Genomic DNA, 16,901 nt, shown 5'->3' on the forward strand with positions numbered 1-16,901 from the left:
ACTAACATACCCATCTCCTCATGTATATGTTAATATTGTGTGGTAAAATTTTCTGACGTGTACTCTCAATAAATTTCCAGTATACAAGACAGTATAATTTACTATAACCATCATGCTTTTCATCAGATGTCTAGATTTATTCTTCCTGCATAACTCTAACTCTGAACCTGTTTAACACTATTTATTCCTATGCTGCTCCTCGTTACTCAAGAAACTACACTTCTACTTTCAATTTCTATGTGTGTGTTTTGTTTTTCGTTTTAGATTCCTCACAAATGAGGTCATATGGTATTTGTCTTATGTCTTATTTCACTTAGCAGCATATTCTCTACATCCATCCATATCATCGCATATTGCAAGATCTTTGCAAAGACTGTGTAACATTTCTTTATAAGTATTCTCTATTAATCTGTTGATAGATGGTTGTTTCTTTACCCTGGTAAAGGATTGATGAAGCATACAGTATTTCTATTTTTAGTGTTTTGAAAAGCTTCTATGTAACTGCTAATAATAGTTATACCAATTTATGTGCCCCTCAATGGTATGAATTAACATTCTAACCCATTCTTGAGTTTTATCTTTTCTATGTTTAATGTCTCCCACATCAAACCATCACAGAAAACCTCTATCATAACAATCCCTTACATTTAGATATATTTATTACTAGTTAACATGTTAGAACTAATAGATCATATATATTTATTGGAATTCTGATAAGTTGAACCAATTATAAATGCATTGTAATGAATAAGAATGTGACCTATTATGACAAAAAATAGGATAGCAATTAGGTAATCTGGACTTAAATCTTAGATCCTCCACTAATTTTATTGTGTCGTCACAAGCAAAGTAAATCAAATATTTTAGTTTTATTATCTGAAAAATAAAAGACTTATACTAGATCATCTTTACAATACTTCTCAGGGTTTTCATAATGAAAACATAAATAATAAAATAAAGGTCTTTTCTATGATAGAGTGTTCCTTTGACTTCAGTTGTAGAAAGATACCTGATACCTACTTAAAATGAGCAATTTTATTGTTGTTTAACTTATATATCATAAAATTTATCACTGCTAAAATATAATATTATTATTCTTACTAGAGTTTTGTCATCTTCACCAAAATACAATTTTAGAAAATTTTAAACAATTCAGAAATATCCTTGAATAATTCAAAAGTTAATGTGTGTGGTAAACCTGGTTGGTCGCCAGCACTGCCTATACTTTTTTTGAGCAAAGAGACAGAAATAAATAAGGCCTTTGCACCACCATATGTGGCCCAAATTTTTTTAAAAAATATTCCTTTATCCTATTTGTAGACAATCCACACTTCCTCCTCCAAATTCAGGAAACCACTGACCTTTTTCTGAAAGTATAAATTTCTCTTTTCTTTTAATTTTATACAAATTGGGACATATAGCACATAGTCTAGAATGCATGTTAAAATTACCATTATTACGTTGATTAATCCAGCATTTCCAATTAAGTGTAAGATTTTTAAAACTATATTTCATATACTATATGTATAATCATACAGGCACACATATGCACAGTAAAATTCTGGATAAATTTTATATTATTGATTAAAACTATGCTCTTATAATATATTATATATAATTGCTTTATAAAGATTTATATGCCTTTCATTCATCTTAGTTCTCACAGAACACTGATTAATCTACTGATTAATCTTAGGAATTGCATAGCTATAACTTTTATCAACTCCACTAAAATCCGCATAATATTTTTATTGACTGCATTAAATATAAAATGTGTCAAAATAAAGTAAGACTTGCCTGTGTTGAGTTTTGGATGATATATGCATATTAATGAGCATTCAAGGAGAATAAAAAGAGGATTATTAGAGAGAGAAATAAATATAGAAGCCACAAGCATCAGGACCAAAATAAAGTCTAGCCATAGAAAAGAGGCAAAAGGGAGATGAACAGTCTCATAGTGTTAAGAAGTATCCAAATTTGGTGGCTGGTGGAGAATAGAAATATATAGATACAGATTCAGATCTACTAGAATCCAGGATGATATATAATTAATAAAGGCAAGTTAATAAAGATTACAGAAGAAAGCTATTAACTCTCATATAAGGAATCTAAAATAGTGAAAGTTTTATAAGTGGACAATAGAACAGTGGTTACCAAGAAATGGGAGAGGAAGGATATGAGGAGTTATTGTTCAATGGATATAGTGACAGCTATACAAGAGAGGTGAGTTCCAAAGAAATGACTTCTGAATTGAAGTTTTTACTGAACTCTCTGAGTGCCATAGGTCTTACATTTGACAGTAGAGGATTGTATTGATTGTATTTGGAAAAACATATTCTGAATCTTCTTAACACATGTAGAAGACATAGTGAAACTTTTGGACTAATGTGTTAATTACATGGATTTTAGTAGCATAAAATGTGTGTTAACATATATCTCAACTCACCAAGTTACACATCTTAATAATATGCAATTTTATTATAGTAGTTAAACCTAAACAAAGCTTGAAAACAATATTTAAAAAGAAGTAATTGAAATGGTGTTTAAAGTGTTCATCTATGAATGATGAGAATAGCACAAGTGTAATAATTTGATTAATGTAAGAGAGATAAGGGCTGTTAGTATTGAGATGGCTATGTATTTTAAGATCAGGTATTTGAAAAGTTATGCCTATTCAAATCTCTCATTCAAACTTTTCCTTCTCCCTCTTTCTTCTTATTTCTTCTGCATTGTCTTCTTTTGCTATCATTCTCTCCCAATATTTGTTATGTAATAAGACAATAAAAGAGAATTTTTGTACGAGGACAATCCATGTCAGCTTGAAAAAATTACCAGGGAGGAGGCCAGAGAGATAGTACAGCAAGTAAAGCGTTTGCCTTACACCTGTCCAACAAAATTCAATCCCCAGCATCCTATAAATTCTCCTGAGCACCACCAGGAGTGATCCCTGAACCAGAAGTAAGCTTGTCCAGCAGCTGGGTGTGGCCCCCCCAAACAAACCAAAGCAAAAAGTCATCAGGCAAAAGTGATATTCTATTGCATTATTTCAGTAAGTTAGTTTATTCATTAAAACATTTTCCCTCCAATTAGTCATTCTTATACATTCTTGGGGGTCTTTCAGTGCATTCAGTGATTTATTATTGAATCTTGAGAAACTGATGACTGTCAGGTACTTGCAAGTTTGTGGATAAGTATGTATTTGTGTGTTTTTATAAATGGTGAACTATTAGGAATATATTGATGAATCACTGTATCATTGTCATCCCATCGCTCATCGATTCACTCGAGCGGACACCAGTAACGTCTCCATTGTGAGACCGGTTGTTACTGTTTTTGGTATATCGAATACAACAACATAGCTTGCCAGGCTCTGCCATGCGGGCGAGATACTCTCGGTAGTTTGCCAGGCTCTCTGAGAGGGACAGAGGAATCGAACCTGGGTTGGCCGCATGCAAGGCAAATGGCCTCCCCGCTGTGCATAATACTTATTGGGAGTTTTATATCCTCACTCAAATTTCTTTCCTAGTCTAAATTAATTTTAGAAATTTTTCAGTAACGGGAAAATGTGTGCTAACTTTAAGGTTGCTAACTTCCCACTATTCCAAAGTTAGCATCTCTATCATTCACTAGTGTTTTTTCAAAACAGCTGGCATTATAATCTATACTCAATTTAAAAAAAAAGAAACGATACATATATGAAAAAAATGCTTACTAACAAATAAGATTGCCTAGACTTTTTCTTTGTGGCTTTTTCCCAGCTGAATAATAGTCTTTTCATTTTTATTAGAAAATAAAACAGAAAATCACAAAACTTCAAATACAGAAAAACACATTCTTTGTATGGCTTTCTGCAATTTTGTCCTCTTTCCTTACTCATTTTGCTGGTAGAAAATATCAATGTACTGATTTTACTGTATGATTCTTTTGTGATTACGAAATAAGTTTTTGGCGTAATAATATCATGTGTTATCATGTAATAATATGATTAGCATCAAAATATGCTAATGACAGGGGCCACAGAGATATTACAGTGTTTGGCTTGCATGCTGCCTTCCTGAGTTTGAATCCCAGAGTTCCATATGGTCTCCTGAACTCTCCAGGAATGATTCCTGAGTGCAGAGACAGGAGTAATCCCTGAGCATCATCAAATGAGGTCCCCCAAAATATGCCAGTTACAGGCTTTGGTATAAGAATATATTTAGATATGCTTACATTGAAATCACCATTTATTATCACTGTCACTGTCACTGTCATCCCGTTGCTCATCCATTTGTCCGCGCGGGCACCAGTAACGTCTCTCATTGAGAGACTTATTGTTACTGCTTTTGGCATATCCAATACGCATGGGTAGCTTGCCAGGCTCTGCCACGCGGGCTCCATACTCTCAGTAGCTTGCCGGGCTCTCCGAGAGGGGCAGAGGAATCGAACTCGGGTTGGCCGCGTGGAAGGCGAAAGCCAAACCATTAATTATATAAAGTTAGAATTAAAAATTAATAAAAATCTACCATCCTTTATTATATATGTATATGCACATATATATTAATATTCAACAGGGTTAGAATCTCCTAAGTCAAAGAAGAAAAAAAAAGGATATTTTCATGTGAAAGTTGTAAAATGATACTACCAGGCTTCTTTTTTTACTCACTTTATTATTTAAATATCTTGGTTTGCAAAGTTTTTCACATTACAGTTTTTATGTGCTTTTTATGTTCCAACACAAATCCCACCACCAGAGTGACCTTCCACCCATGATCGTCCACTTTTTTCCGAGCACCCCTCAAACCTGCCCCCTTAGCAGGCACACAATAATTGGCTTTCTATTGCTTATTACAACCAAATGGCTAAATAATTTTATCAATAATACATCAGCAAAAGAAAATTTGTGAAAATTGTTGTTCTCATTACATGGTTGCTAAGTCTTTGATGATTCACTTAGCTGTTTATCACTAATTGAGTCGTCTGTGTTGTTTTTATTGTTGTTGAATTTATTGAGCTTAGAGTTATTTTCTCGTCTAACTTTTTGTGTTTCTACTGGAATTTCGGTAAAGTGAAATTAGGAGGTGTTGATTAGTTCAACTTATATTCTACATATTAAAACATGACTAAAATTCTCCATTAAAATTATCTATTAAAAAGTTCAAGCATAAAAAGGAGTTACTTTAAAAAAAAAAGAAGACAGCCAAAGTTACCAAAGATTTTTGTTGATCTTTTAGCAGTTTTATTTCATTTTATTTTTGTCTTTGAAAAACTCAAGTACTTATCTTATATAAAGCTTCTCATTTGCCTATAACTTCCACCTTTGCTACTCCAATTTCTTTTCTATTTTCCTATATGAAAGTAAAAGAAAAGAGGTCCAGTTGTGTTTGGTAAGGAAAAATCTACCTGGATTCACACCTACTCAAACGCTGGCAAAGCTAAGTTAGATAACTCAGTGGCTTAGTCTCACGGTCTACCAAAATATGATTATAATTGAGTAATTTTTATTGAATCACTGTGAACTACAAAGTTATAAAATCATTTATGCTTGAGTTTCAGGCATACAATGTTCCAAAACCAATCCTGTCACCAGTGTTCACTTTGTTCCACCAATATCACCAGCTTCCTTCCAGACTCCCCAGACTCCTCTATGATAGGCTCTTTTTTTCTGCTTTTTTGCTTCCCTTTAGGGACTATAGTACTGTTTGCTGACATCATACTTACAACTTTACATCCATTCAAGCACTACGTTCTCTCCCAAAGTGACAATTTCCCTTCACCACTGTCATATTGTTATATTTTTCCGTTCCATAATTATCCACCCACTCACCCAACCCTACAGTGGCAAGCTTCTTACTGAATATCAGTTTTTCGTCTCTTTATTTCTATTGCCTTTGGGCATTTGTTAGTCATCAACTATGTTTATTTATATCCAGCAAGTGAGAGAGATCATCCTGTGCCTGTTGCTCCCTCTTGAACTTCGGTCAACATGATACTCTTCAGATCCATCCACATACAATACTCTCCAGATCCACCCACTCTTCAGATCCATCCACAAATAGCATGACCTCATCTTTCATACTGCCAAGTAGTATTCCATTGTGTATTTGTACTTTAGTTTCTTTATCCAGTCATCTGTTCCTGTCCAAGTGGATTGTTTCCAGAGTTGGGTTATTGTGAATAGAACCAAAATCATCATCATCATCATCATCATCATCATCATCATCATCATCATCATCATCATCATCATCATCATCATCCCGTTGACTGTGGAATTTCTCAAGCGGTCTCAGCAATGTCTCCATTCGTCCTAGCCCTGAGATTTTAGAAGCCTCTCTCTACTCGTCCATCCCAACAATGCCACATTGGAGCCTCTTTCAGGGTCAGGGGAATGAGACCCAGCTTGTTACTGGTTTTGGCATTTTAATACACCATGGGGAGTTGGCGAGACCCTCCCATGTGGGCAGGAAACTCTCGGTAACTCGCAAGTTTCTCCTAGAGGGAGAAGTAGGCTATAAGATATCGGATATCCAGGAGCTTGCTTTTAAGTCTCTGGATGTTGGCTGTTGATGGGATTGCACACAACCGGGGTCAGTCCCTGGGTGTGACCACCTAGCTACTGGAAAATGGGAAATCTGGGCAGAAGAGGCACAGTCCCGATCCAAGCAGGCTTGGAGGTCTCAGCCCCGGGTCCCACACAGATTCGCAATATAGGAATACAGATGGATTTTCTGGAAGTTGGAAAAGAAAGAGAAGGACTGTACAGCAGCTGAGGTCTTCTCTTCCAATTAGTCTTCTCACTAGGACTGGTGGCCCTGGGGGTGCTTAATTCTTCAAAGTCATGTGGACCATGTGACCCACCACTTATTGCTGTAGCCAAACTCATTGTCATATGAGGAAATGAGCTTGAGAAAGTGGTCAATGAGGGCAATGCCAGCCCCTGCATCAAAGGTGGAGGAGTTGGCGTGACTGTTAAAGTCAGAGGAATTAACCTGGTCTTTAGTGAAGCCCAGGATGCCCTTGACCGGCCCCTGTGAGGCTTGTTTCAAAACTTTTTTTGATATCATCATATCTGGTGGTTTTCTCCATGTGACAGGTCAAATCTTGGACAGTCATGTCGGGAGTTGGGCATGGAAGTCCATGATGATCAGCTTCCCATCCAACTCCTGGATGACCAGGCTCACATCCGTGGTAGCACATGTGGCAGCTGGGATGATTTTCTGAGCTGCCCTTCAGACATCATGCCATGACTTCCCAGAGAGGCAGTCTTCTGTATGGAAGTGATGGCATAAACTGTGATCATGAATCCCTCCATGATGCCAAAGTTGTCATTAATGACCTTGGACAGGGCGGGGAGAGGGCAGGTAGTTGGTGGTGCAAGAGTTGTTGCTGAGGATCATGAGGGAGTTGTCAAATTTTTCCCATCTTTCATACCCATCATAAATGTGGGGCCATCGTCAGAAAGGGCAGAGATAATTACCCTTTTGGCACCTTCCTTCCTGTGACCACGCCCCCCCCACATTCTCCAGGCTAAAAAAGACCCCATGGACTCTACAAAATACTCAGTGCCAGTGTCACCATTTGATCTGGGTGAGATCTCAGATCTGGACAATAAAAATGGGCTTTCTGCTGATAACAAGCTTTCTATTCTCAGCCTTCATTATGCCATTGAACTTGCCATGGGTAGAATCATACTGGAACATGAAGACCATGTAGTTAAGGTTAGAAAAGGTGGAGACATCTGGTTTACACCAAAGACTTAGTTGTTCCCCTGACTTTAGCAGTGACACCAAGTCTTCCTCCTGGCTACAGTTTTCACTTTGCCAAAGTTAAGCCAGGTGGCCAGTACAGACTAAAACGTTCATTCTGACGTTCTGATTGTGTCTCTGGGATGTGGCTGGTGCTGTACAGGAAGAGGCAGCTTCTGTCAAACCTGGAAGAGCAGAGAGCTTATTCCTACATTTTATATTACAATTGCCTCTACCTTTATATCTTGAGGAATAATCAATAACTTAGATGGTTTAGCTTTCAAACGTTCACTAATGTGGAAGTCCTCTGCAAGTAAAAGAAAAAATGACTTTTCAGTAGTATCATTTCATAACTTCTAATATTATAAATTCTCAAGAGTTTTTACTAGAATATTAAATATACATTAAATAAGCATGTAGCCTATAAAGCAAATTTTTCCTTCAATGATATATTTATTTATTTATTTTGGTTTTAATAATGTTTCTCATGTACATAATTCTAACACCACACCAATTGCCAGTTTACTTGTCTCCTTCCCACAAGAAACCTAGCCATCTACCCTTACACATCCCCAACTCATTTGTGTGGGTCAGTTCTTCCATTATGCTGCCTTTGGATCTTTGTTGGCTACAAATAATTGTATATATTTAAGTCCAAGTTTTATGAGACAGATCCTGTATCTGTTCCTTTCATTCCGACTGACTTACCTCAACATAATATGCTCTATTTCCGTCCATGATGCTGAAAATTGCGTGATTTTTTTCTTTATTAGAACTAAATTGTACTCCATTGTGTATATATACAAAAATTTGTCGATCCATTTATCTGTTGTTGGGTATCTGGGTTGTTTCCATATCTTGGCCATAACTTGTTTCCATATCTTGGTCATTCCCAATGATGCAAGGAACATAGGTAGGTGTGTTTGTGTGTGTCTGTCTGTGCCAGTGTGTGTCTGTGCATCCATTCAAAGTAAAGTTTTTGTGTTTTAGGAATAAATGCCAACAAATTGTTTCTTGCAAGATTATATGGAAGTTCTATTACTATATTTTGAGAAATCTCCTTACCACTTTCCATAGAGGTTGGACCAGTTGACATTTCCACCACATTGAATTGCTTTTCACCACAATCTGCCAACAACTGAATATTTCCTGTTTTTTTATATGTGGCATTCTCAATGCTGTGAGATGTTATCTCATTGTTGTTTTGAAATTCATTTCTCTAATTATCAGTGATGATGAGTAGATTTTCATATTCCTGTTGACTCTATGTCTTCTTAGGGAAAGTATCTGTTCATTTTCACCCCATTTATGGATGTGTTCATTGGATTTATTGTTGGTAACTTTAGTGAGTGCTTTACAGATGTTGCATATCAACACTTTATCAGGAGTGTTGTGTGCAAATATATTTTCTCCCATTCAGTAAGGTGTCTTTTAATTAGAGCTTGAGTTTCTTTTGTTGTAAAGAAGCTTTTCAATTTGATGTAATCACATTTGTTTATTTTTGGTTTTGTTCTCTGCCTTAATTTATATGACCTTATGGATTATTTCTATTTTATTAATATTCCATATTATATTAATTGATTTACAGATTTTGAACTGTCCTTGAATAACTGGGATGAATCCCACCTGATCACGCATGGATCATCTTTGGATTTTTAGCTAGATTAGATTCACTTGAATTTTGTTGAGAACTTTTGCATAGATTTTCATCAAGGATATTGGTCAATTATTTTCTTTTTTAGTACTTTTTGTTTAGGTATCAGTGTGATATTGGCTTCATAGAACCTATTAGGGAATATTCCTGTTTCTTCAATATTTTGAAAGAACTTCAGTAGAATGGGCACTAAGTCTTTGAAATTTTGGTAGAACTCACTACTGAATCCATATGGAACTGAAATTATGTTATTTGGGATATTTTAATTACTGTTTCAATTTATTTACCTGAGATTTGTTTACTCAGATCTTCTTTTTCCTTTTGGTTCAATCGGGAATTCATATGATTCTAAAAATTCTTCCATTTCTTTTATGCTCTTAATCTTTGTGGCATAAAGTTGTTCATGATAACCTTTTACATTAGTTTGTACTTGTGTAAGTGTCCGGTGTGATTACTCCCCTGTCATCTCTGATTCTTCTTATTTGGGTTTTTCTCTTACTTTTGTAGTGAGTCTAGTTGAGCTTGTTGATATTGTTTACTCTTTTAAATACCAGCTCCTGTTTTCATTGACATTTTGTATTGTTTTCTTATTTTTCTATATCACTGATTTCCACTGCTTTTATTATTCTCTCACTTTTATTTGCATTGGAATTTATTCGATTTTCTCTTTCCAGTTTCTCTAGTTGGTAGATTAGTTCATCGATTTGAGTCTTCTCTTTCTGTGTTCTGATTTAAATAGCTATAAGTTTACCCCTTACTACTGCCTTTACTGTGTCTCATAGATTTTTGTTTGTATTTTCATTCTCATTTGTTCCAACAATTTCTGATTTCCTCTCCGATCCAATATAATTAATGCTGTCATTTACTTTCCAGGTATTTGTACTTTTGCTACTTTCTTTTTATGTTTGACTCATAACCATGTGATCAGTGAAGATACTTGTTACAATTTCTATTTTTGTTATTTTATAAATGGTTGTTTTGTGTCCAGCATGTGATACATCCTAGAGAATGTCCATGTGCCATGGAGGAGAATGTGTACTAAGTTTTAGGGTGGTGGTTATGCATCCTAAATTTTTCTATTAGATCCAGTTGCTCCAGTTTTGCCTGGTTGATCAGTCCAATGATGAGGTGAAGTTTTGAAGTCTCCCTCCACTATCTTTCTGTAAAGCATAAGTATGTGTGATTATAAAACATGTGAACAGGAATATAAGGCAACCTATAATGAATTATATCAGTAAACATCTTTTAGATAAATAATATGACACCTATTCTTGGGAAACATGTACTATTAGCAGACTTAAGCCTAATGACAATTTTCCGTGTCTTCAGTTTGTAAGGTTCATGACTACATATGAGGTGAGATGCTTATGATTTGGAATTCTAGTAAATATCTATCAAGGAACAACTCTAATAAAATTCTTTTTAGAGAATTTTAAAAGGAACCTCTAAAAAGGAACCACTCTTTAAAAATTAATTGACTTTATAATTGAACTTGTATAAAATCTCATGGATCTTAAACTCTAGTTCACTATTAAATTATATGTGAGATTCTGATTCACATCTTTTTCTCCTGATCATACCCCATGATCACTCAAATAGGTCAACCCGAATTTTCTTTTCATGAGAAAATATGGACTTGGGAAACAGTTTAGGACACCTAATAAGTAGTTTTTGTTGCTGTTTTGGGGCTACAACTGGTGGTATTCAGTTTTACTCCTGGCTCTGCATTCAAGTATCACTTCTGGCAGTGCTCAGGGGACCATAAGTGGTGCCAGAGATTTAATCTGGGTTGACATCATGCAAGTCATGCACTCTATATGGTGTAATTATTTCTCTAGCCACTTGTTCTTTCTAGGCAGAAATAAAATGTCAATTCCCAATGGGCTGAAAAATACCAAAAGTATGTGAGAGAAAAAGAGGAAAATAGGACTGAATAGCTCACTGCAGTGTACACTTACGTGAAGGAGGTCAGGGTTTGATGCTCAGCTTTGCACAGTCCCCAAGACTGCCTAGAGTGACACCTGAAAACAGAGACATAAGTAGACCCTGAGCATAGCTAGGTGAAACAAAAGAACTAAAAAACAAGAAAAATCAAAAGAAAAAATTTTAAAGCATTACCTTACTATTTTTCTAAAGAGTACAAGTGAGTATGACTTATAATAGGCAATTGTCTTGTAGATAATCTGTACTCTAAAATAGTCACTTATCCCAGTCCACCACAGAGATAATTTTAGTGAACTGACTTATCTGAATTGAATTCTTTTTAATTTTTCAACTGTCACATTTTAAAATATTAAAATATGATCATAAAAGTAATATGTTCATTATAGTACATATTAAAAAACAATAAAATAGAAACAGTATTATCAAAATACTATTATTCAATGATAAACATTCTTTAAATGTTTAAGTGGTATACATTTGCCAGTATGTTCTCTTTACATATTCACATACACATTCTTTTTAGGCAATTTGAAACACACCATATTTTTATTTTCTAGTACATTTAAGTTATTTGTTTCTCTTCTTCTTTGAATCACCATGAGATACAGAATTATAAGGTGATCACTGACCGTTTCCCTCCCGAGACCTCCCCTCATCCTCTCTCTATGATAGGCTCTTCTCTCTCTCTCTTTCTCTCTCTCTCCCCGCTTTTGGGGCATTATGGTTTGCAATACAGGTACTGAGACATTATCATATTTGGTCCTTAACCTATTTTCAACACAGTTTTATCCAGAGTGATCATTTCCAACTACCACCATCAAGGTGGTTCCTTCTCTATGCCAACTGCTTTCTTCCCCAGCATTTGAGATAGGCTTCCAAACGGAACCAACCCTCCTGGAGCTTGTTTAAATTGTCTTTGGTTATTGGTCTCATATTATGTATGTATGTATGTGTATACATATAGATATATCCTACAAATGAGTCCAATCAATCTATGTCTATCCCACTTGTTCTGACTCATTTCGCTCAGCATGCTTTTCTCCATGCCTATTCATTTACATTTAAAAGCAAATTTTATGTCTTAATTTTTCCTAACAGCAGTGTAGTGTTCCATTGTGTAGATGTATCATAGTTTCTTTAAGTAGTCAGGTTGTTTTCAGATTCTTGCTATTATGAAAAGTGCTGCAATGAACATAGAAGTGCAGATGGCGTTTCTGTTGTGTGTTTTGGCCCCTGGGGTATATTCCCAGAAGTGGTGTTGCTGGGTCATATGCAAGCTAAATTTCTAGCTTTTTGAGGAATGCTCATATTGTTTTCCAAAACACTGGACAAGTCAGCATTTCCACTAACAATGAAGAAGAGTAACTTTCTCCCCACATCAACACCAACATTGGTTGCTCTTGTTCTTTTAGATATGTGCCCAGTCTCAGTGGTGTGAGATGATATTTCGTTGCTGTTTAGATTTGTTATCTCCCTGATGATTAGTATTGTAGAACATTTTTTCGTGTGTCTTTTGGCCATTTGTATTTATTCTTTGAGAATGTTTCTGTTTTTCTTCTACCCAATTTTGGTGGAAGTGGATGAATTTTTATTGTAAGGTTCTAACAGTACCTTATATATCTTGGATATTAACCCCTTATCAAGTGTATATTGGGTAAATATTTTTCCCAATCTGTGGGCTTCCTTTTTATCTTGATGTTTTTTGCACTTATCTTATTACAATGACAAGTACATATTAGTTGTAGAAAAACTTAAATATATATGAAAGTAAAAAGAAGAAAATAAATAAAAAACAGAACAATAAAATTGAACAAAAAGAAGAGAAAGAAAATAACCTGCAATTCCATCAAGATATGGTAATGGCAATGTTTAGCTGAAAATAGTGTGAACATTTTTTCTTTCCATGGAAATATACATTTTTTCTTTTACAAAATTTATTATGAAATTTGTCACTATTTTATCGCTTTCAAATCAATCATGATTATTTTATTTACGATCAACTTTTATGTAAATTTTATTGGGTTTATAGCATAAGCATTTTAAAATAGGTAATGAATTTTTTTAATCCTCCATTGTTAAGAACATAGGTTGCTCCCATTTCTTAAATTATAACTTGTATAGGGTTAACATACTTGTAAAATGCATCCATACTAAATTATTTAGAACACATAGTCAGAACACATTGCTCATCAGTAGAAAAAGCAAAATACCTTTTTAATGGAAACTTGTTTATTTTATATTTTAGCAGACATGCTTAGTTTTTTTTAATTTTATTGAATCACCATGAGATAGTTACAAGTTTTCATGTTTGGGTTACAATCTCACAATGATAAAACACCCATCCCTCCACCAGTGCACATTCCCCACCACCAATATCCCAGGTATACCCCCTTTCCCACCCTCCCCTGCCTCTATGACAGACAATATTCTCCATACTCTCTCTCTACTTTTGGGATTTATAGCTTGCAACACAGACACTGAGAGGTCATCATATTTGGTCCATTATCTACTTTTGGCATGCATCTCCCATCCCAACTGGTTCCTCCAGCCATCATTTTCTTAGTGACCCCTTCCATATTCCATCTGCCTTCTCCCCTCCACACAAAATGCCTTTTTAATAGTTTATTTTAACTATAGTTTAAGTAACATCACTAAATTTTCAACAGTTATGTTATTGATAACAAAGTCATTGTATCCCACCATCACTAAAGTGCCTAATACTCTCCATGACTGTTCTTATGCAATCTCTTATCTACCTTGTCATTCTTCCTATCTCTCCTTCCTCTGCTTGGTAGTCTGATGTTTTTAATCCAAGCCCAACATTTTATCATGATGATGAAGTAAGCTCTATTTCCTTTTTTTTTCTCTATACCACAGATAATTGAGATCATTTGTTAGTTCTTCTGAATTATTTCACTTAATAAGATACCTTCCAGTTCTATCCCTATTGCAGCAACATCACAATTTCATCACTTTATAGCTGAATTAATATGTTCATGTATTTTATACATAAACATAGAATACTCATATATAGGCTATTTTATCCATTAATCTGTCACCTTTCACTGTACATTTGGATTATTTCCATATTCTGACTATTATACCAACCTGTAATTCTGACCTGTAATAATTTCACATATATCTTTTTTAATTAATGCATTTGTGTCAAGCATTTAAGTGATATCTAGAAAAGAATTTTGAAATCATTAACAAATTAAATAATTATTTTTTCTATGTAGAAGAGTCCAGTGAAGTGGTTCCAAATGAGGAACGGTCTCAAGAGGAGAGACACCATGCATTACCCACAGATAATGTGGTATGTACATTCTGAAATGCTTTCGCTGTTAGATGTTCTATAACAAGGATAATTTTCCAATTGATTACATCACCATTTTATATAGTTTGTGGAACATGGTTACGACAATGTTTAAGTTTATAGTATTGATGTACAAAGTTACTGCATAACACAAGCACCACCAGAGTGTCCATTACCCTCTATTCCTGAACGATAATCTGATCTTCCTTCACCCCAACTCTACTCTCCACTATTTGTTGATTGGCAGTTGTGTTATCAGCGTAAACCTAACTTATCACCACCACTGTGCTCTAGACACTCCACCTATGCCTGTATGTTAATTTCAGTCAGTTTAGTTCGTCCAACTACTTCTACCACAACCTGGTATTCTTAGACCTTAATCTAGTGTAAATCCAGGTGTAATTGACATTGTTTATACATTTTATTTTTGTCTCTATATGCCACAGATGAGTGATATCATTCAATGACTTTCCTTCTGTCTTTGGGTTATTTCAGTAATTTCAGATTGAAGTCTTCTTCACAAATAAAAACAGCTGTATCCGGTAGAATTATGTACATTTGATGGATTGAAAAATAAAATTTGCATATCTATGATTCATACTTCATGCTTTATCTGAAAACCTTATAAATCTAAGAACGAAGTGTTTACTACACTTAAAACAGTTACATAACCAGCTATCATTCCTTAAATACCATGACTAAAAAGTAACAGATTTCTTCTTTGACCAACGGAAGAAATAAAACAAATAGTAGGCTAAAATTTTGAAGGAAGTCTTTGTTAATTCTAGGACTTGTATACAAAGACTCCTGACTCAATCTCTCTCTTCAGACCATAATTATCTATACAATATTTGGAAATTTTTCCTCCTTAGTTAAGTTTAACTTTGTTATTCATATTAAAATGATATTTTTAAAGCAGCTTTTTAGAGCATTATTTATACCCTGGCTTTATCAAGAAAGCTAGACAAGATCCTAAAAATTTAGAAATTAAATTAAATGTCACTTTGCTTTCTGTTTAACTATATTTGTTTTTCACAAAGACAATGTAGTTTAGGATTGCATCTTTTCCATTTCACTTGTTTGAACCTTGAGTATTAAATTCAACAGGGTCGTAAGAAAAGAACTTTTTTCTAAGTAATTCCATTTTGTCATTAACTAGCTAATAATAATGTTTTTTCACAATTAATATATCTAAACTTATATCTCTAATAATCTGAGTTTAATGTTGAGTTATGTTACATAACTTACACATAATTGTTTCTAAGTTAGAAATTATTCATTCCTGAAGGCAGATGGAATAGAGAAGGGATCACTAAGAAAATGATGACTAGAGGAACCAGCTGGGATGGGAGATGCATGCCATAAGTAGATAATGGATCAAACATGATGACCTCTCAGTGTCTGTGTTGCAAGCTATAATGCCCAAAAGTAGAGAGAGAGTATGGGGAATATTGTCTGCCATGGAGGCAGGGGGAAGGTAGAAAAGAGGGGGCATACCCGGGATATTGGTGGTGGGGAATGTGCACTGGTGGAGGGATGGGTGTTTGATCAATGTGAAATTGCAACCCAAACATGAAAGCTTGTAACTATCTCACAGTGATTTCATAAAATTATTTTTTAAAGAGAACTTATTCATTCCTAAATAATGGCTTATTTTATCCCAAATTTCTCTGTTTTACATGTCCCTTATAGCAAACATTTGACGATATGACACATTAATTTGGTTGATTTTATTCAAGAACAGTTGATTTTCAGAGACAGAATTCTAAACCAATAAAGTTTGGATTTCTCTGCATTTAATTTTTATTTCCCCCATTATAATGAGAGATAATAAGGGCTTGTAAGATCTATTTATATGTACAAATCTATACAGTGGTCCTCAGTGCATTCCTCAGCATGTTGTTTAGTTCTTTTTCTCAAGAACTAATCCAAATAGGAAAAGAATTCAAAAGAAACATCAAATAAAGTAGAATGCCTGAGGTTTTGTGAGAGCCAAAATACATTAGACTTATCTCCAGGGAGCAGTAGAAAGCAATTTCATTGTAGTTATCTTCCTGATTCCAAAGCCTGCAGCACGTCAAAAGTCTTATGGTATTGAAATATGTTATATGAAATATATATTTAATTAACACTACCTTATGCAAGGTACTGTAAAACTTGCAGCACCTCCATTTGTAAAACTAAGAGAACTTTAATTTCTATCTCTAACACTCAAACTCAAATTGCTTTATTTTCATTATTATGTTATCAATGTCTGCTTTTA

The 16,901-nt window shown here is 34.6% G+C and overlaps 1 protein-coding gene and 1 pseudogene across 1 annotated transcript in view; one reads left to right on the forward strand and one right to left on the reverse strand.

Moving 5' to 3' along the window:
- Window positions 1-16,901, forward strand: part of HDX (highly divergent homeobox) — a 224,018-nt gene that overhangs the window by 173,513 nt on the left and 33,604 nt on the right. The window contains exon 7 of the mRNA XM_004611643.2: window positions 14,562-14,638. Coding sequence (XP_004611700.2) covers window positions 14,562-14,638 — 77 coding nt within the window. The remainder of the gene's footprint in view (window positions 1-14,561; window positions 14,639-16,901) is intronic.
- On the reverse strand, window positions 6,802-7,700 carry LOC129399589 (glyceraldehyde-3-phosphate dehydrogenase-like; annotated as a pseudogene).

The sequence above is a fragment of the Sorex araneus genome, chromosome X, assembly GCF_027595985.1.
Source record: "Sorex araneus isolate mSorAra2 chromosome X, mSorAra2.pri, whole genome shotgun sequence".
NCBI classification, from domain to species: domain Eukaryota; kingdom Metazoa; phylum Chordata; class Mammalia; order Eulipotyphla; family Soricidae; genus Sorex; species Sorex araneus.